The 22,203-nt window shown below is 34.6% G+C and overlaps 1 protein-coding gene and 1 long non-coding RNA gene across 2 annotated transcripts; both read right to left on the reverse strand.

Annotated features, from left to right (window-relative positions):
* Positions 1-2,178: 2,178 nt before the first annotated feature.
* LOC126782908 (ACT domain-containing protein ACR3) lies at positions 2,179-13,972 on the reverse strand. The gene is made up of 8 exons (XM_050508263.1): positions 13,855-13,972; positions 7,635-7,725; positions 7,174-7,219; positions 6,684-6,798; positions 5,566-5,633; positions 4,641-5,270; positions 4,438-4,542; positions 2,179-2,712 (listed from the first exon to the last, which is right to left on the reverse strand). The coding sequence occupies exons 2-8, from the start codon at positions 7,703-7,705 to the stop codon at positions 2,392-2,394; spliced, it is 1,356 nt and encodes a 451-aa protein (XP_050364220.1). The 5' UTR covers positions 7,706-7,725; positions 13,855-13,972; the 3' UTR covers positions 2,179-2,391.
* A 1-nt stretch (position 13,973) lies between these two features.
* LOC126782920 (uncharacterized) lies at positions 13,974-19,149 on the reverse strand. The gene is made up of 3 exons (XR_007670819.1): positions 19,034-19,149; positions 18,821-18,925; positions 13,974-14,001 (listed from the first exon to the last, which is right to left on the reverse strand). It is a non-coding gene; the product is annotated as an uncharacterized LOC126782920 (long non-coding RNA).
* Between the last annotated feature and the right edge of the window lie 3,054 nt (positions 19,150-22,203).

The following is a 22,203-nucleotide window of genomic DNA, read 5'->3' on the forward strand; positions in this document are numbered from 1 at the left end:
TGTAAAACTTATGGCTGCAGTCCCAACTTCAAATATGCATGTAAGTCACCATTTCACTTTCAACAAAATCATTTTGATTAGCTCGAACTTTGGCATACCCTGTGATGCTAATATTTTCTTCTGATTTGTAATTTAGAGCAAAGTGACTCTTGATTAAAGGTTTTCACCCTGTGAATTTATTGACTGTACTTCTGTGTGGTGCATAGTTTGTTTATGGAGTTGATTGGATATGAATAGTTACGTAACACCCCTATTAGCTGAATACACTTTTGTCCACATTATACAAGTTTTTCTCTCAGTATACGTAGTTTTGTTTCATTTTCTTACTAACTGCGTGAACAACGGATAACAGTTTCTAAGTGTAAAAGTAAGTTGAATACGGTAAAGCTATTTTTTGATAACTCTTGGGAATTAACAACTGGCATGGGTATAGGTTTATCTATCTTTCTGATTCCAATCTTGGATGGTATATTTGGATTGTCTGAAGTGTTATCTGTCTTATTTAATATATTTGTATATTACGCTTGAATTGTGAATATTTATGTATAGACATTGAGATTTACTGTAACCTGGAGTTTTAAGGTCAATAATTTCAAAAACAACATAATATCATATATATGAGTACATAAACTTTGTCATGATTGCAGAAATATATATTCATGTTTCATTTAATAATTGCAGTTGAGAATGATTTTTGTTTTCCTTGATCCAGAAGAGTTCTCAGAGTTGCAGGTATTTGAGGCTACTCCAGCTAGAAGTGATCTGCACTTCTGAAGAATTCTTGTGGTTATCTCAAGTCTTTGACTTAGGTTAGATGTCTTTGACATGGCTAGATTTTTGTGAATTTGTTGGTCATCATTGTGGAATTTTCCATATGTTATTGTTACTCTAAATTCTTATGAAAAGTAAATCGTTCCCTCAAAGCTTCAGACTGATTTTATTCTTGGATAAGAAATTGATATAAATATTCCTCCAGAAGGCATGTTTAATTGTTAAAATGACCTTGCCTGTACTAAATGCAAGGAATGATATGTAAGGAATTCTCCTTGCATATTAGTTAACTTTGATAGTTGCATTTTGTGACACTCAAATGCAAGAAATTTTAGTCATTGTATATGCTCTTCCGCAAGGGCTTGCAAATGGAAGGGATGTACCTTGCATTTGTGTGCAGGCAAGGGATTTCTGGTTTTTTACAAGGCAACAATTTCTTGCAAAAGGCCATTTCTCTTGTTATATATTGATCACCAAATCAAGCTTTTGAAGACATTTTAAAGATGCGGCATATATTAATCTTGTAATTAATGTATTCAAGAAATTAGTATTATTTATTGTAAATGAAGTGGGTGTTAAACTGATAATAGTATAATTATTTGTTGATTTAAGTGTACAACTTATATAGTTCTTGGTGATTTCAGATCCATATTTTAAGCTATCTATTCATTCATACTATTGTCTCTTGCTGTATAATCAGTTTATCTTGTCATCTGTCAAGAAGCAATATTTTTCTAGAATTAAAGACGTTATAGAAAATTCTTCTTCGTTTACACTTGAGAAATTTTTGTAGACCGCTCAAAAACATCAAGAATATGTGTACTCATTTGTAACAATCATAGACATCAGGAAGTACAGAAACTGAACACAAAACCAAAAGACAGTGTCCGTGGCAGCATTTGCTTCCCTACTGATCCAAGACCAGTTGGCCAAAGACAATCACCCAAACGTTTGATCTCACGAAGCCAGGACAACAAAGACCAAGAGACCAATCCCTTTGGGATTTTGAATTTGATAAAAGTGGAAGGCAATCTGTTTTTCAGAGAGAAAGTAAGCAAGTCGTTGCAGATTTCCGCAGAAATTGCTCGATCAGCACAAACCAAACCATTCTTTAGTGAAATCGTGAAGGAGCACTGCCGAACCACACAAGAAAGATTTAGAAAACCAAGTGGAATCTGTATTAATCTTAAACCACCTGCAGGAATCCAATATGAAAGAGCAGCATGGACAGTCCAACGATGAAATTTTTTTTGGTAGAAGAGACCATTCTTTTTTTTTAATTAATATATATTTTTTAAGCTCCTGATCTCTGAGAGAAAGAGACTTGAAGATGTGAAAAAAAACCATTCTTCTTCTTTAATCATATGGTCTGTATGGGCCATGAAGAATCATATTTCTGATCAGTTTCTTTCACATTATTCTAATTTGAACAATTTTCATCCTCATGCCATGCAATCTCAAAGTAGGATACACAAAGAGGAGAATGTCGTGGAAAGTCCAACAGTTACAAGTGACGAGCATGCATATTATACATAAACTGCTCTGTTCAGGTTACTCCCTGGACAGATTTATTATTCTGTACATTTGCATTGTACATTGTACACTTACATGGAAATCTTGTCAAGCCAAGAACCTCTCTATCAAGTAACCAAAGAAGAAGCTCGTCTTGGCCCATCCACTAGTCTCAGGTGCTTTGGAAATCGTTGAAACTTTCTTAACATTGAACATCATAGTGTGTCCAATTTCCTCACGAAGAGCTTCGATTTTCTGAATATCCACCGAGTTGCCTGAAGAGTCTCTAACATAGAACACATTCAGTGCTTGTTCACCAATGGTTGAGACGCCTGCTCTTGAAACTGATAAGCCATTCTCCCTCAGGATCCTTGTTACTTCGGATAGCAAGCCTACCCTATCCTTTGCACATAACTCTAGCCTAAGCCCCTGAATGCCATTGTAATTTGATCCAAAATATTCATCAAGATTCTAGAAAGCATAAATTTCATGTATATGACATCAATAAAGCTTAAAAATTTCATGACTAAGTACGAGGAATAAAACTGAGTTATTTTATTGATAGATGATGCTCTCTTATAAAGGAGTTTACAACATATAATATTCTCATAAACAAACTCTATCAACTAATCGTTTGACTAGCTTAAATTTAGACTAGTTCAAACTGTTTAGATAAACACATAAGAATATTCTAAAAATAGGCATTGATTTAAAGTGAATATCACAATGTGGTTTGTTATGTATAGAAGGAGATTTTCCTACAAAAGGTGACTTGTAAAGGGTATAATCATTCTCTTTTTCAACTTTCAAACGCAGAATGGTTGTTTTTCTGTTGCAATCACTTTAGTTTATGGATTTTTATTATTAAATAAAATCATCTTATACAGACCCAAATTTGAAGAAACTTCAGTAGGGAATTTCGTATAATTATGAGTTATGATAGATACAGGGATATAGGCTCCACTAATCATCATGATACCTGTTTCAAGCATAATATCAGAAAACCTTAGTGCTTAACTGTGATCTTAATGTTAGCTGTGCAAATATATGTATGTTTCTTTACTACAGCATTCTAAGACACAGTAATATTTAACCCTTGGGTTAATTGACTACATATTTGACCCTTTGCTCAGTGAATATAATTTAAGACAGTAATATATTAGATGGATGATTTTTCTTGTTTTCCACTTATTCCTCTAAATATATATATATATATATATTGAGATTTAATTTTTAAGGTTTTGAAGTGTCCTTGGGAGGCATTAGGGAAGGACGTTACCATGTAACCACTATTTATGATTGTATCATTCAGTTCTTTCTGCCAAAAATTATCTTTTGAAACCACAAACACAAAGATACTGATCAGTTTCCATAGATATATATGACAAAATGAAGACTACACAAACAAATCCACATGCATTCTGCAAAATTATAAGTATTGACAAGGAGCGTAAAATGACACCGTACCCCGGCCCGCCCATTTTCATGATCAGATGCTGATAATTAGCACGGCTAACAAGAAAGCAGGATAGTACGTTGTAGGTCATAGCCAATTTTCCTTACAATGCATATGCATAATATACTATTTAATGAGATATATATGTATACTCTCCGGATATGAGATTTCAAGAAATTGTGTCCTTTAGTACTTCAATAAAAATTAATAAATAATCTATTTCTAAACTATATATTTATTTATCTAAATTCAAAAGCCTTAGTAATTATTTCTATGTATCAATCTTTTAGAAATTATGAACGATTTAGTTTGGAAATTGAGCAAGAGAGAGAGTTCTAATAAAATTAGCATGAAAGAGAAATTTTTGATCTGACTAACCAAACTATGTAGAAAGTATGAAAGAATTCTCTCTCTATAAAAGTATATATTAAATATAAAAAAATGTAAGAAAATGGGGCATGAGGTGGTCACCCGCTGTTGCAGCCTCACCTGCATGACTTTGATCCCTTTTTTTATATTATGAAATGATATATATATATATATATATAAATATTCATATATTCTTGACTAAGGAGGAGAAGCATTGATCAGCTAGCTGTACATAATTCATATAGAGGACGTTTCTTTTTCTTCCACATGTTGTAAGGGACTAAGGATTAAGATGATACCATCTGTAAATAATGTTTGCTTTTACTAACCTCGCTCACTCGTCTACGAATTGCAGCATCAATACATTTGACTACCCTTTCCTTCTCACCTTCAGTATCAAGGGTGCAACCATCCATGTGACGAATATAGTACTCCTGCATGCAATCCACTATATGTTGTCATATCTTTTAATAACCACATCTTTGAGAGGATTGAAATGATTCGAGCTAGTTAACGTAGTGTATGTACGTACCTGTGATGCATATGGAACATCAGACGAGATGGTGGCATGGAAAACAACATACTCCATATCAGTGAGTGTGCATACAATGTCAAACATTAGTTTTGCGCGATCTTTGCACCGAACGCTGACCACCGAGTATCCTTTTTCTTCCCAACGCTCAATGGTGATCTTGGGTTGGAAACAGACAGGAAAATCAACCTCATTTGAAAATCTACCACCACTATGGCCACTGACCTCATAATCTCTATCAGCAAACAACATCTGGTGGAGCCGTCTATCCACATGAGTGAACCCCATAGAGAAACTGGTATGACCAACATTGTTATCATCCTTACACCCGCGTAAGATATTCTTGAGTTTATCTTCTATAGTTGATAATCTGGTTGGATTGTCCACAGGTTGGGATGTAGTGTCATTAACATAAACAACACATGCTATTCTTTCGTTGTGTGTCCATACTTCAGCAGCAAGTACATTAAAGTGCAGGTCAGCAAGAACAGCAGAGATCTCAGATAAGAGACCTGGACGGTCTCTTCCAATTAGCTCAATGACTGTGTGATCACCAACAGAATGAACTCCAACTCTTTTTCCTGACCAAGTCTTCACTACTTCTGTAGTATGCCCCTTTGGTCCTAAAGCCTATTCATGCACACAAATCATAGACAACAATGCTCTTAATACCATCATTTTCATGAAACCCTTTATGTAGGCTGCTTCACCTGCTTGGGACAATGGTGAGGCTTGGCTAAATTTACAAGTGAAATCATTACATCCAATTTGAAACTATGATAAAGGTCATTGTTAAAATTTGAATTATGCTAGCCACTGATGTATGTGAATTCGTGGTCCATGAATGGGAGTGCATAAGCATCAAAACTCATGTTGCAACAGTAGAGTAGCTAGAGCAGTAGAGGCCTGGGGGGTAGGTGCATACCTTTTCAATATGATCGATGGTTCTTTTGTCTGTAATCTGCTTTCCTTGTTGATCGGTGACGTGAAACACTGTTAAAAATATATAGAAATTTCATCTGTCATCACCTCGAGAAAATTCTTCTCTAAATTATTTTCCAACAATTTTTATTTCTTCTACTAGTTAATCGTACACCGAAGAGTTACAAGAGGGGGCCGGCCATGGGCTGTGCCAATTGTGCAACAGCACAGGGGCTCAAGGCACAATTGTGCAACAGCACAGGGACTCAAATTTGTGAGGACCTCAAATTTTTATTTAAAGTTTACTTATAATTAGAAGTGTGTCAATAGCTATGAAATTAGTTGATGGTTCAGTTGGCCAAGGCTCTTTTTATAAATGTGGTGATCTGAGTTCAAATCACCATACCAACATTTTTTCCCTTGAATTTCTCTTTTGTTAAAAAACTTTTTTCTCATGATTTTATGGGTTGAAACACTCAAAAATATCTTTTCTACAAAAAAAAAACCCTCTTCTCGGTCTTCTGCTTTGATTTCAATTGAACATGAGTTTTTAGAAAAGCTTGATTATGAGAGTTTGATAGATGATTTTGTATCTAAGAGTGCTAGAAGATCAGTGTTCCAAAAGTAGTAATATTGCATTAATGAGATTATCATGTTTCCTTGGAAAAAGTTTGGTTTTAGTTAGTGTTTCATTGTAATGACTTTTGTTACTCCTAAATGTCAAGGCAATCAGACATGCTTTTATGCATACCATGACTTATGTTTTTGCATTTGTGCTTGTTGTAGCTAGACTTGAGGTATGCAATTTAGATTTCTCTTAAAGCCATGTAACTAGAGATTATGTATTTATTTTTATAAACAAATGATATGAGAATACCCATTTATTGTTGGAAACTTTAGTTTATTGTTTGTTTGTTTTTTCTATTAGTAGCAGGAATGCCTCAATATGTAAGTCACACATGGCCTCACAAAATGACGGACCGGCCCTGACAAGGGTGGATAGTCCATCTCATGTTGAAGGCAAGAACTGTCTTACTTGGTATTTAATTTCTTCCTATAGAGAGAAGAAATCGCCATAATATAGTAATATCTTAGCAGTTGGTGAAACATATACACACATACCGTCCATGAACCATCCACCATCAGAGGAGATATAGGCTTTAGTGATTATGAGGTCAAGGTCTGTCAGTACTTGCACAACTTCTAGCAGAATTCCCGGCTTATTGACGCTATCGACCTACAAAGATAAAGACACTATTCAGCATCTATGGTTTCTGAAATATGTGTAATGCATTGTGGGAAAAACAACATGAATCAAGTTAACTCTTGTCTCTATGATCAATACGTATACAGTAAAACCTAACAAGTATATGTGTACAGTTTGCCTGCGAAGCTAGTTCTGCATCGAGCAACACTACAATTAGTTGTTTTAACTTTAACACATTTCAGTGAATGAAAGCACCCGTGAATGAATACTGGAACTGTATAAGATGCATATATATGATCAGTAAAGTAGCTAGGAACAGATTCATTGTCTTCAGCTACAGCTTACTACAAGACGTACTATATGTGAGAATATTACATAACTGTAATGACTACAATCAAAAGTCACCTTGACTAGGGAACAATCATTGCAGCTAGAGTTGTCCACAGAGACCCTGCAAACATATTACGTAGAAATGTGAAATACTAGAGGTGCTAATTAGTCTCTACGTTCGTCATTCGATATTGCTTAATAGCTAGCACACTAAAAGAAGAATAATTAATCATCTCTTCCAGCCATTTCATCAAATACTAAAAGCTCTCGAATTGAAATAGTACTAAAAATTCATTTTTGGAGAATAGATTCAGAGACCCATATATCAGCCTCACTATTGGCAATAAAAAGTTTATACGATGCACGATTTCCATGAATCACATGTCAAAAAGTATATTGTTTTCCACTGTTTTGATATTCAAGAGCACACATTCATTCGCCATCAATCAAGTTAGACAATACGGCTAAAATGATGACGATGAAGCACTAGTCTGGTTACTGAAGCCGTGATACAAAAGTATAGTTGTGATTTGAACCTTGGGGGATTAATTCTTGTGCTCAGGTTCTCATACTCAGGATCAAAGTATGGCCAATAAACTCTTGACATTACTGCTCAGGAAAGACCTTCATGTGAGACAAAAGGATAGAGTACAAATATTAGCAATAAAAAGAGATTATAAAATGAGCGCTAAGATATTTAATGTTACAGTGTAATTTGAAGGGCCTCCGTTTCTTCTTGCAAAAATTGGCCAAGATGTCAGGTAAAAAATAAAATAAAAACTTGAGATGTGTTACACAAGAAAATATAGCCAGTGAATTTCGATCAAACTCAACACGTAGTGCATAAATATTTGACTTTTTTTTTCATAACAGGAACTGAATAAGACTCTAATTACTTAGTACACATCCATATTATTGAGGTTTCAAATCAATTTCTATATGTATTAGAGATTGCCGAAACAGACATGTGCAATTAATTTAGAAAATATGAAGAAGTTAAATGTTAAGACTAAACCTATTTCCTGAAATTAACACAGCAATAAAGTAATATTTCTGCAAGGAATATGTCTTAAAACGTATTATGGGCATGTTTTGGTAATAGACCTATATAAAGCAATATGTCATGTTTTTTGGTAATAACTTGAAGTTCATACCAATGCATTTGAGGCGTACTGACCATAGTTATTTTGTCCAAGTTACTGATGTGGTGGCCATATTCACTTGATCAAAATCATTTTCAGAAACGTTTTTTTATAGAAGAAAATTAATGAATGCAATTATGGAAAAATTAAGAGCCATTGTATATGTTTGCATGTATAGCCACATTGCCATGTATATATAAATTCTATCTTACTCACTTCACTTCCTCCACAGAGAAAATTCTATAACCAAACAAGCATGGCTCAACCTATAAGAAATGTCTTGTTTCTAACAGTGATTCTTATACTGAAAACCACCTCTGTAGCACAGTTTATCAAGCCCAAAACTCATCTCCAGATCTCTAATTACATGGAGACGGAACTCACTGTTCATTGTAAATCAAAGGACGACGATATCGGCGTTCATACACTGCCACCTCAAGGCTCCTTTACGTTCAGCTTCAGGCCAAACTTTTGGAACTCCACTCTATTCTTTTGCAAGTTCATCTGGAAGGATGAATCTCACTGGTTTGATATTTACGTACAAACCAGAGATCAACATGTATGCGTAAAGCACTGTAACTGGTTCGTGATAAAGAATGGCAGTGGTGTGTGCAGGTTAGTCGAAGGGGAGGCTGCTTCGGTATCTATGTGCTACCCGTGGAACGATGCCTCTCATGCAGAATCAAGTCATCATTAATTAACATCTCAATGTACAATTATTTTCATGATATACCGTTATTCAATAAAAGTCTTTTTACTTGTTTGGAAAGTTAAGAGGTAGATTTAGCAAACACATTGACAATTAACTGGTTGGATTTTAAGTGCATGTGAGCTCTGTTCGAAATATCGGCGATATCGCCGATATATCCCCGATATATCGCTGATATTTCGAATCCGATACGATAAGAGCATATCAGTCAAAATTTATCGGTCAACGCAAAAATGACGGTCAACGGTCAAATATCGGTCAAACTTTGATTTTTTATTATTTTTTTCAATTTTTGTTTAATTTTTTATTATTTATTTCCTCTTTTTAAAAAAAAACTTATTTTTTTTCATTTTTTCATATATATTTTTAATTTATATAAATTTTAAATATATATGATGAATTTCAAGTCTAAATAATCATTCTTAAATACATATTTTTATTATTAGATGTCGTTCGTGTACTTTAATTTTCATTAAATCAAGTATTTATTTTTTTTAGTTTACTTAGTACCGTTTTTTTAGTTTATTTAGTACATATTGAAGTATAATTTTATAAATTTTATTGAAAATAAGCAAATCCGATAAAACCGATATATCCCCGATATATCGTTTTACCTCTTGACCGATACGATGCCGAAAACGATATTTAGACCATTGCATGTGAGTGAGACTGTGTGTACTCTCACAAAAAGAATGAGCAAGAGGCCAAATGTGGTTAACACATTTTGAAACGCGAGGGTAACAATGTAAATGAGGTGTTTAACAAGATGATAATTGTCAAATTGTGTGTGGGAGACAAGGGATCGGAGGAGACTAATAATTTGGAGATAGATGATTTTCCCTATTTTAAATTTTTAATGGCACACTCATACAGGAAATCCGGGTCGATTCAAAGTGAAGTTTGTAATCTTCTATTAATAAAGCCATAAGGGAAGTTTCATGGTTAAATTTTTAAACTACTCAAAATGCTCACGGTTTATTAATTTCTGAATTCTGTCTAGGGGTGCTAAGGGTAAAATTATAATTTATAAATTATAAAAATAAAAAGAAAGAAGATGGATTTTCGATATGATGCTAAGAGTAAGATTGTAATTTACAAATTATAAAGGAGAAAAAAATGAATAATGATTTTTTTCAGTTCAAATAGATAATAACTACTAACTATTGTGAATATAACTACATAAAATATTCACTATCAGTTTATTTTTTAAAATTTTTGTTTTGTTTTTTCTACAATTTCTAATAGAAGAAAAAATGGTAATACTTAAAGAAGCCAAATGGTAACATACATGGAGGCTAGTATTAATAGTTCAAACTATCCATACATACTTGTTTGACAATTTAAGACCTAGTTTCATACCGTTTTACTTTTTTTTTAAAGGTATTATTTAATTTTTCAATTTTATTGTGTTTGATAAATAAATAAAACAGCTTTTTTTTCCCCAAAATTATGGAAGTAGCTTTTAGATGCAACCTTATGGTTTCTTTTGAAAGCTAATGTCATAAAAAACACTGAAAAATAAGTTTTAAAAATGAAAACGAGAAAATAAAAAAGTCAAAATGATGTCTTCACTTTTCTTTTGTAAAAGTTGAAAATATTTCTAATTCTCATTTTATATTTTTTTAGAAATATTTTAACCAACACATTTTCACCTTAAAAATAAAAATATAGTTATGGAAACGTTACCGAATGCCACCTAATATTTTATGAAATGAAAACAATATCTAAAAGTAAACGTTTACCAAACATGAAGACACAAGACTGTTTTAATTTACATTTGATTTTTAAGTCAAACACTATAGGACAGTTATAATTGACTACTAAGGAGGTTACATTATATTATATAAATACCGTACTATTTATTCGGTTTTAAATATATATGTAATAATAAAATAATTACACATAACATTGATGATTCAATGAATATGCGCGCCTAAGGTTACTGGTAACTTGACTTTCATACCAATGCACCTGATGACCTAAGGTGTACTGACCAAAGTCAATTTCAAAAACGTTTTGAATGCAATTATGACACATTTAAAAGCCATCGTATGTTTGTATGCATAGCCACAGGGCCATCCGGCCATGTATATATAAATCTAATCTCGCTCCTCTTAATTCCTCCACTAAGAAAAATCTACAATCAAACAGTCAAGCATGGCTCAACCTTGTAAAACAGTTTTGTTTTTGACAGTGCTTCTTCTGCTGAAAATCACATCTGAAGCACAGATTGTCAAACCCACAACTTATGTCAAGATCTCTAATCACATGGAGACTGAACTCACTATTCATTGTAAATCAAAGGACGACGATATCGGCATTAAGACACTGGCTCCTAATTCAGGCTCCTTTACTTTCAGCTTCAGACCAAATTTTTTTAACTCCACTCTATTCTTTTGCTCCTTCATTTGGAAGGATGGATCTCATTCATTTGACATTTACGTGCAATCGAGAGATGAAGGTCGATGTGAAAAGAACTGCAACTGGTTCGTTAAGAAGGATGGCAGTGGTGTGTGCAGGTTACTAGAAAAAGAGCCCGGTACGGTAGATAACTGCTACGAGTGGAAATCTTCTCATGCAGAATCACCTAATAATTAATTAATTCTCAATATTTTTATCTATTTATATTATCATGATGTATCGTTTTTGAATAAAAGTCTTTCTATGTTGATTGGAAAGAGGAAAGTTTGGGATTTGTCTAGGGTTGAATATTTCATTATATGGAGCTCAAAATTCTCATTATTTAAATTCAAATTTTTAAAATCGAATGGTCTTCATTACATTTTGAGATCTATTTTTTTAATTGATTTTTTTTACACACAATCTAGTATCTATATACAATGGAGTGCTTCATAGCATAATTTTCCAAAAGCTTGCAATAGCTACTTACAATTAATTTCAAGATTTGTTCTCTTCAAATACTTGGATTTTAATTATTATATTTTAATTTGCAAAACATTACTGAAGTGTGATAATCAATTTATTATCTATAGGGGGTTTTAGTTGCACCTCTAAAAGTGCTATGTGTAATAAAAAATAAAATAAAAAATTATTATCTATAATTAGCCTCGGTGCGGCTGCCCTCATGTCTTTCCAAACATTGGAAATACAAGTGGACATAGAGCTCAGCCATTGAATCAACCTGAAATCAGCCGCTAAATCACCTATGACTAAGCTGGGGAATGCTTAAGTTACTAGGGAAGCAAATTTACCGATCATTATTTATTTGCTCATCTTGTGACTACTCTTCTAAACTCAGTCATGTGGTCAATTGAACAATTATTATCTAACTATGAGTTGAGAAAAGACACATGACATAAGTTTAAAAAATTGAGCAAATAAATGCCGGTCAACAAATTTATTTCCAGTTACCACCGCCGTGTGCAAACCGAGATCGGTACCACAATTGATCGGGTCTTCATCAGCGAAGCTCTATTAAGTCTTAACAGAAACCGATGAACGACCACTAACAACACGTACTGTGAGTAGAGAAATCAGCCCCAATGAAGCCTCAAAACCCAACCTCTCCCATAAACCCACTTTAACAGTAAAGGAGGAGGAAAATAAAACATCCGGTCCAATGACCAATTGACACCCGGAGAGGCCGACTGAGTAGAACCCTACCATGTACCTCCATCATGAAAAACCACGATTGAGAGAGGAGTACGCCACTGCCACCGCTAACATACCCTATTATACCCTAATATAGAGGCCAGGCCCTCATCTTTATACAAATCCTTAGTTCCTAGTTTACCGAAAACAATTCGGTACGTACACTGTTATGATTACAGTATTTAGTTATTACTATTTATATTAATGTTTTAGCACCTCAATAATTAATCATACATGACATGACATGACATATTATCTTACCACTTAACTAATTAAAATAATTATATTATATTATTATTAAAAGAAAAATAATGTTATCTTTGTTAATTTAACGATTCTAAAATATATATTTTTTGATTTTTTTTTCTCTTTTTTTTTTCATCATTTTGATACTATATCTTTTTTTATACAGCTTTACGATCATCATCATGCTTCTATTTACGCTCCGATATATAGTAAAAACTCAATATTTTTTAGAATACTTGTTTGAGTATGCGAATTCATATGAATAATATATATATATATATATATCCACAAGAGAATATTCCAAAAGACCAAAACAATATTCCGTGTGAACTTTTTTATTTTATTTTTTTTTCATTTTGCAGTTCGATAGAGTTAAAATTTTAATTTATAAATGTAAATAAAATTTATAAATTGAAAAATCATGAATTAAATTTGAAAGAATTCTTGACTTATTTAGTGTCACAAATTAAGATGGAAACTTTTATTAACATCGTAACTCATGTATTAAATAAGATTAGAGTAAATATGGAAGAAAAAACATTTGTTACCTTACATGTCTTATACAATTTGATAAATTGTCATAAGATTAGAATCACTTGTAAGGTAACTTTTTAAATAAATATTGGATTAATAAGTATAAAATTGTATTTTCCTTTAAGAATGACATGGTGTATATTTCAATTAATGACGTAACAATGTGAAGTGATATACTACATAGGATTGTGACATCAAATTATGCGCCTCATTAAGACTCCCTACTAGTGCTCTACTATTTAATATAGCTTCTAATGACTTATCTTGCACCGAAAAATAGAAGTGTTTCATTGTTTTAAAAAGATGGGTGCATTTTTGCCTAAAATTTGGCTAGCTTTGTGGATTATCTTTGTATTGACTTGCAGACAATTGATATAATTGTCCTTGAATTCTAAGAAAAAAGAACAGATGCCGTCTATATTACCAGTAAAGGAAAATTAGAGAAATCATATGATAAACAACCAAATAAAAAAAATGTAATTGATTGCTTTTTTCAGGCCCGTATGTACCTTACCTTGCCTGTGCAGAAAAGACTTGGAAAAATAATAATTGTGCAGTGGCGAATTGGATGACAACGGCGATAAGAGGTCCCTAGTTCACTAGTTGTCTTGCTGATAAGAGGTACTTCTCAGTTCTCACTGGTATATACGTTCTGCACTTCTACACAAAATATGGCATAGTATCAATAAGTACCACTGTACAAGTTAAGGTTTCAACTGGGTATACAAATAGACCCTATATTAAGCTCTGTTAGCATGCATCATTTAACTAATTAAGCAGTGTGGACATATATTGTTCTTTTTTTAATACAAAAAACTTGCAACAACCCAGTACCGTTTAATTAGGCTACTAAGTCTAGTAATATAAGTCTCTCATTAGTTACGGTACTTAAGTTTAACTTAAGGTTCATAACTAAAATGGCTCGTTTCTCTCTTCTCCTAACCCTAGTTTGTCTTATTGGCGGCGATGGGTTTAGGGTTAGCGGAGTTGACGGTGGTAGCTTCAGTTTCAGAGTTGAAGGCTTTGGCTCGATCCAAGCTATGAGTTGAGGTCATCAGTTACAAGAAGAGGTAGCCGTCTCCTAGAATTCTAAGGTAGAAGCTCGGCATTTTCAATCATTCGAGGTGGCTCCACGGTGGCGTCGATGGTTGTTAGCGGTGGTGGGGATGGGATTTCTCGCTGTTGCTACCAAGTCCGGATGTCGATTGTCAATTTGGGAGGCTTTTGTGTGGTGGTTTCACGATTGCGGTGGTGTATGTTAGAGGTGGTGGTGATGGGCTCCCTCACTGCTGCTATCAAGTACGACAAATTCTCTATCAATTTTGGGCTGGTGTTCTGGAAGGGCAGATCTTGCCTGGTTTCTCTAATCCCCAATTCCTATACGTTGGCTCTTGTGATCTCATATCGGTGAAGGCCGAGGTTGGGTTGACCGAGATCGATGGTGATGAGGGGAAGACGAGTTCAGACATGGGGGTGTTTGGAGCAAACGGTGGTGGTCTCCTCCGGTTTGGCCTTGGCCTTGGTTTGCTCGCGGTGGCGTTAAGGAGGTGGTCGGGGGTTCTCTTGCGTTTGGTGGCGGTGATATCAAGATTTGGGTGCCCAATCTTTGGGGTGCCCATAGCAATTGAAGGTGGGCTATTTATTGGGCCGGGATTCTAGGTCTGGGTTTGGACCTTCGCCAGTTTTCAATAGTCTTGGTGTTTTTGGGCTTTGGGGTGTAGTAGGTCAAGGTTTGTGTGGGCTCTTTGGGCCTTAGTTAACATCGATATGGGTGATACCCCCTCTGCATAGGGTGGCCTTAGCGGTCTTCAAATAAGCGAGCTGGTCACGCAGAGCATTTTAGTTTTGGTTACTGGTGAAATTTTTTTTATTTTTTTGAGGTTCATGCTAGGGTCATGTGCACTTAGTTGCTTAGCTAGGGGTTTTCTTATTTAGATTCTTTGCTTAGTTCTGATATATGTCGGGGCCCCCGAGGGAGTGAACTAAATTGTTGTATCATTCTCTCATTTTTGAGTTATGTATTAATGACAATATCTTCGCGTTTCAAAAAAAAAGTCTCATTAGTTTGTAAGTGAGACTATATGTTCAAGTGTACGTTCAACCCACCAGACTGTTAATTACAATATGAATATTGTAAGAAAGTTAATTATATCTCGAGACTAAGATCTATCTGATCCAATTGAATAACCCAACTTGAAACGCGTACTTCTTCATTCTATTACGTGAATTTTTTTTCTTGGTTTCAATCCTTTCATAATTGCAAAGTACTAATGAATTCAAACTCAAAACACAGATGAAGTTGCATGCATAATGATCCGTCAGTAGTTTTGAAATCTTTGTATGCTATAATTATATATATATATATATATATATATATATATACTGTCTATATCCATAGTGAAGTTCTAATTTTGACACATTTTTCGGTTAAATTTTTTCACCATAAGCGATTCAATATTTATGTATGTTATTCAAGATCATTTTTACAAAATTTCATCTAATTTGGACATCGTTAAGGTATTGAAATTAGATTAAATCAATGAATAAATTAAAACTATTCAACGTGAACCGTTCGTGTAAATCTCAATTTTGAAAGCTCAAACCATTGTCAAATTGGATGAAACTTTGTAGATATGACCTTTAATAACATACCTGAATATTGAATCGCAAAACATTTGACCGAAAAGTGTGTCAAAATTAGAACTTCACTTTGTAATTCCAGAGTAATACTTCACTTTAGATATGGACTGTATGTATATATATACACACGTCTCATGTTCACCGTGATTAAGTTTCTAATGGCCATCTTAATCCAAGCTAGCTAATCAGTATGTATGACAAATTTTTACATACAGACATTACACAGTCACATCTTTTGTACGTGACTGTTGGTTAGAATTTTTTTCTAAATTTCTTAATAAACATCGTAATAAGAAGTTTCGATATAATTTCAGACTGCCAGCTAGATGTTATTTCTTTCGAAAGAAAACCCAATACATACCTAATCTAGAATATATCATATCATATGCAAAACCATGCTCTTTGGGATATTATGTATTTGGAACTGAAAAGACCAAGGGAAGGAGAGAGAGAGAAAGCAATAAGAGCATATGCACCCATGTTTAACCATCAGACCATCAAACCATCAATTTAATTGCCTCCATCAGTTACTATTCACTGTAAATTGCTTTTTTGAGCTAGTTTTTATGCAGCGGTGCAACTCCGTCAAATTAGCAATTACTATTCATTGATTAAATATTTTATTTTTTGAGATTTCATATATGATAATCAACCAATTGCTAGATGACAAGTGGCATTTATTTGATATCCTTATCACCGAAATAATTTTATAGATTTTCGATAGGATTTCCGACCAACCAAAAGGTGACACGTGTGTGTTTGTCGGCCAAATAATTTCATTGGATTTCCGATAGGATTTCTGATAAGATTTTTGACGAATGACAATTCGACACGTAACATGATCTTCAAATTCTATGATCTGAAATTCACCATAAATAAGCTGCATCACCCATTCTATACTCACTCAATCTTCACAACTCATTTCTAAATCCTCAAAAACACATTCTTCAATTACTTCGCCACATTCCCCCATCACTATAATGAGCTTCTTTCGCAAATTGTTGAAGCAGAGACAACAACACAGTCAAGAAGATGCTGAGATGATGGATGCCATGGTGATGAACACGACGATGATGATGGCACATCTTGATAATTCAGATGAACCACAAGGACGCGGTTCACGTCCTGGCCGCTCTCCTAATCACCCCAGAAATAGGGTATCTGGGGGAATTAGTCTCATGGCAGATTACTTCATCGAGCGTCCGATCTTTAGGGCAGAAGAATTTCGTCGGAGGTACCGAATGCACACCCATTTGTTCAACCGCATCATGACGAAGCTCTGCAACCACGACCCTTATTGGCATCAAAGAGCAGATGCCACTGGACTACTAGGGTTGCTGCCCCAACAAAAGATGACAGGTGCCCTCCGAATGTTGGCGTACGGCGCAGCTGCTGATCAGTGTGCTGAGATATGCAGGATGGGGGAATCAACTACACTAGAGGATGACTCAACATTGCTTCATAACAATCTTTCTTGTTAAATTCTTTTTTCATATCTTTGAAATATAATGATTGAGCTTGAGTTTCCTAAAAATAGAAACGAATATTAGATTTATAGGAAAATTTAATGTAAACAAAAATTTAATATGAAGAAAAAAAAATAACAAAACAAGAAAAAAGAATTTATTAATAGGAAAATTTAATCTATGTTAAACAAAAAAAATATACATGAAAAATTGATTAGACATACCTCATCTACCAAATTCGTCCCGCTAGCCGCACGGCTTCTTGCTTTGCTTAATGCTGTATGCCACTTCTTGAGCATTTTCTTCAAGCGCGGAAAATGTGATTCAAGCGCACATTTCGAGCGAGGACCTTGATGAGGATCTTCGGGGTTGCCACACCACTTTTGGCGTAATCTTCGTAAACTTTCTTCCACAAATTATCCTTGCATTGATATCGGCCGGTGATGATGCAAGTGGATTGTCGTACCCAAGAAACACATAATTGCAACTCTTCGGATGGAAGCCAACCAGAACCCATTTGATGAAAGGAAGATGGAAGAGAGGAGATGAAAAGAGAAGTGGTACAAATTGTGAAGAATATGATGAGGTATTTATAGGGAAAATAATGAGTAATTTGTACATTTTCGGAGTAATTTGAAAAAAAAAAAAATTTGACCGTTGGCTACGCAGGGAGCCGTTGTACCAGTCTGGCGCCACGTGGCAGCCTGTAACTGGCCATCGGCTCTGCAGCTGTCGGCTATATATTTTTTTTAATTTTTTTTAAAGGCCCGTGTAAAACACGCGCCAGATTTAAAAAAAAAAAGAGAACGCTGGGCGCCCACGTGCGCGGGTCCCAGCCTTTGCTGCCAATCACTCCGGCAAGCAAAAGTTGCCTGCATGCTTGCTGGTTTGATCATTTGACATGGGTCCCACTCATTTATTGCCTCTTCATTTTGCACGGCTGCATTGGAATAGAGCAGCAAACAAGCAAAATTTATGCTTTTTGCTATGATGGTGATGCACGGCTGCATATGCTCTAAAAGAGCCATCAAACGTGTTAGAGATGACATAAAGACTTGATTCTGAACTTTATGCACCACCATCCGTATCTCCACCGTCCCAGAATGCATCTTCCACCCATGAAGATGTCAATGGAACATGACCATTCATTCCACTTTTCCAATAACTAAATCAACTCAGAAACCTTTTTGAAATGTTTTAGCAAAAGAAAAACAAAAAATTATGGGAATGGATGGCGTAAAAGTACATTTCTGAAAAAAAAAATTCCACTCGTGAGGCTGTGGGAGAGTAAGCTCTCTACACCATAACTTGTGAATCCAAATCCAAATTCAAAAGCTGAAACTGCAAATTCAGAGAAACCTAAATTTACGTACCAGAGATCGACATGTAACTCACTATTCATCTTTATATAACCATATCCAGCTAGCTAGTTAGCTTGCAACTTGAGCAAAGATGGCCTCCAGAAGTCCAGTCTTGAGCTGCATGTTATAACATACATAGAAATAAAGGAACAAAAAAGATCAGTAGAAAGAAAGGGAAAAACTTAAGTATATGAGTATGGAAGGAAACCATAAAATCAAACCTACCTTGAAAAAGGGTTGCAAGTTCCTCCCAAGCCCAAGAATTGAAGCAGGAAGAAAAGCCAGAACTCTTTACATGATGGAATGTTTGTGAGAGAGAGAGAGAGAGAGAGAGAGAGAGAGAGAGAGAGAGAGAGAGGAGGAGTAGGAGGTGAGTAGTGCAGAGAGTTGTGTTAGAAAGCGCGCGGAGAAGTCTGTTTGTTGCGGTGGATTTGTCTGCGTTGGAATACCATTATTTCTCTTTCTATTTATGAGTGTGTCTGTTTGTGTCTCTCTGTTTCTTTGTGGAGGTGTTAAAAGTGGATGGAACACACTTGGGCATGGCGTGGCAAGGTGCGGCGAATAGTGCCTGGACTTATTTTTATAATCTTAACTTGGTTTTGGATCGACTTTAATAAAGATTAGTATAACTTCCTCCAATCGGTTTATTGGTCGAAATGACGCGACGACCGGAACAACTCTCTGCTAATTCGCGTTGCCTTCTATATTCTTCTCTTAATTTCCACTCTCAATGTCACGCGCGCGTGTGTTTTACTGTGCATGGAGTGATGGAGAACCGTGTCTTTCTCAACCTAAAAGGCTATTTGTAGTTTATGGTACACTAAATTAACATTATTTATCGGTTTAAAATCAATTATTTTTAAATCAAGTGTGTTACAAATCCTACAATGTAACGTTTTAATATTTTTTTTAATATTTTTTGAATATTTTAAATTTTATATTATCATTTAATTATAACTTTACTTTTATAAATTATAAATAAAATAAATGTATTATGAAAAATTTAAATTTAAAATTTTATTTCATAAAAATTAAAATTACATGAAATTTAACAAATTTAAGTTACATAAATTATAATTAAATTGTTAGAAAATACTAGTATTTATGATCATTTGGTGTATCGTTCAATATTTTTGGATAATAATCATCATCGGATGACAGAAATAACTCACGTTGCCTAAAATTTTACATTATTTTCATTTTCTCTCAGTCATAATACTCCTTGTTGGAGTAAAATTGGTGGGCCTCTTCTCTAGTACGCTCTTTTGTTCCTTTTTTTTTCTTTCTTTCTAAGCATTCTTTACTCTTGGGCCTTCATTATAGATTCTATTATGCCGCGTATGTATTCGGCAATTTCCAATTTGACTTTTGCTTCCGCATTCTACTTTTTGGCAGGTTGTTTTCTCTCCGCATTTCTCCCAATTGAGCGAGAAACATGATTTGTAGTTGGCATCGAAGTTGGAGTTGTCACAAAGTTGTCGTATCCTTGTTTCCGGAACAAAGTTGGAAATTATACGTTCTATTTTAAATTATTATTATTTATCGCTTTTATTTGTAATTTAGTTGTTTGTTTTAATAAGTGATTACTTTTTTTGGTTCATTAAAAATTATTAGTTTTATATCGGTAATGTTGTTGTATATTGAAGGAGTTTTTACACTAAAAAAACTAGTTTAATTCGAGTTTAGTGTTGTAATATATTATTTCAACAAAGAAAAATACAATTTTCTTTTTCAAATAATGAAATATATATTTATCACACGATATTGTTATGTATTTATGAAATTATTCACCAAAACAACAATAAAAATAGTTTTTAATGCGAGACTGACGTGTGCCACAATATTGTGTCAGAAGTAACCCGAAAGGGATATTTTTGCCTATTTTGGGCAATTTCTGGCACGTACCATGAGTTGGAGACGAAGTGTGCCACAATTCTCCAATTGTGGCACAATATCGGATAGTCCATGAGTTGGAGATGGCTTGAGGATTTGAGGTTGATCTCTCTTTCTACAAGCAACAGAAGTGTGAACTTTCTCTTATATTTTTCCCTTGATAAGTAAATTTATGGTTAATGAACATGGGTTAGTAGTGAAGGGGTTATAATTGGCGAAGTGGGTTAGTTTTAAAATTAGACTAGAGTCATTACACTAATTAATGACTTAAATCGATCTTTCAATGGAAAAACATGTATGTTACTCATGAGTTGTGTTGAGAATATACATCCCGTATTGGGAATTAAGACCTTGTTTGTGGGTTTATAAGAGTTTGTGTCACTTTATCCATTGTCAATTGATTTTGGATGTGAACCTCATATCAATTTATCATGGTATCAGCGTGAGTTACCCATGTCCACGTGTGAAGCCCAAATAGCTACATGGATTCCACGTCACCCAAATTGTTGTTCACGTGTATGGTTTGAAAATTCGCCACACGTGCAGTGCACCTAGTTTGTGGGTTTATAAGAGTTTGAGTCACTTCATCCATTGACAATTGATTTTGGATGTGAACCTCATATCACTTTATCATGGTATCAGCGCGAGTTACCCATGTCCACGTGTGAAGCCCAAATGGCTACACGGATTCCACATCACTCAAATTGTTGTTCATGCGTAGGGCTCATCAACGGGCCGGGTATTTTCAAAAATACGAAGATCCAAGCCCGCCCACCTAAGGGGGGCCTTGCGGGCTTTTGCGGGCCGGGCCGGGCCTTACGGGCTTTTACGGGCCGGGCTTTACGGGCTTGTATTAGAAAAACAATATAATACTCTAATTTAAGGGTTTGAAACAATAAAATAATTGTTAGAAAACATTCTAAAATAAAAGTCATAAATAAATTCTAATTTCGAAATATTATCGATCGACACCAATAGATGTGATGGATATATGTATTTAGGGACCGTGTAAAAATTTCATCCAATTCGGACCTCGTTTAACCGTCGGAATTTTCGGTCAACAAAAAAAAGAGACGTTTTCACATAATAAAATCTCATTGACCGGGGCTTTGCCCAATAGATTTCTTCAGTTTGACCGCGCACGATAGGTAACAAAAATTAGGTAATTTCAAATATATAAATAAATTTCCACATTCGCATCTTGATAATTGGTCCCCCCTTAGGGCATATTAGTGTTGTTTTTGGTTTACCGGAAATTCTGACGGTTAAACGAGGTCCGAATTGCATGAAATTTTAAAATAATCATTAAATATATATATTGATCACATCAGATTGTGTCGATCGATTCCGAGAAGTTTCCTTCATATAGTCGCTTCATAATGTGATAGTTTTATTATAAACCTAATATAAGGTTATAATACATTAGTGGACACTTCGGCGATCGACAACTCAAATTCAAAATATGGTCGATCGACACCAGTAGATGTAATCGGTATATATAT

Source organism: Argentina anserina, chromosome 2 (genome assembly GCF_933775445.1).
Source record: "Argentina anserina chromosome 2, drPotAnse1.1, whole genome shotgun sequence".
Lineage (NCBI taxonomy): Eukaryota > Viridiplantae > Streptophyta > Magnoliopsida > Rosales > Rosaceae > Argentina > Argentina anserina.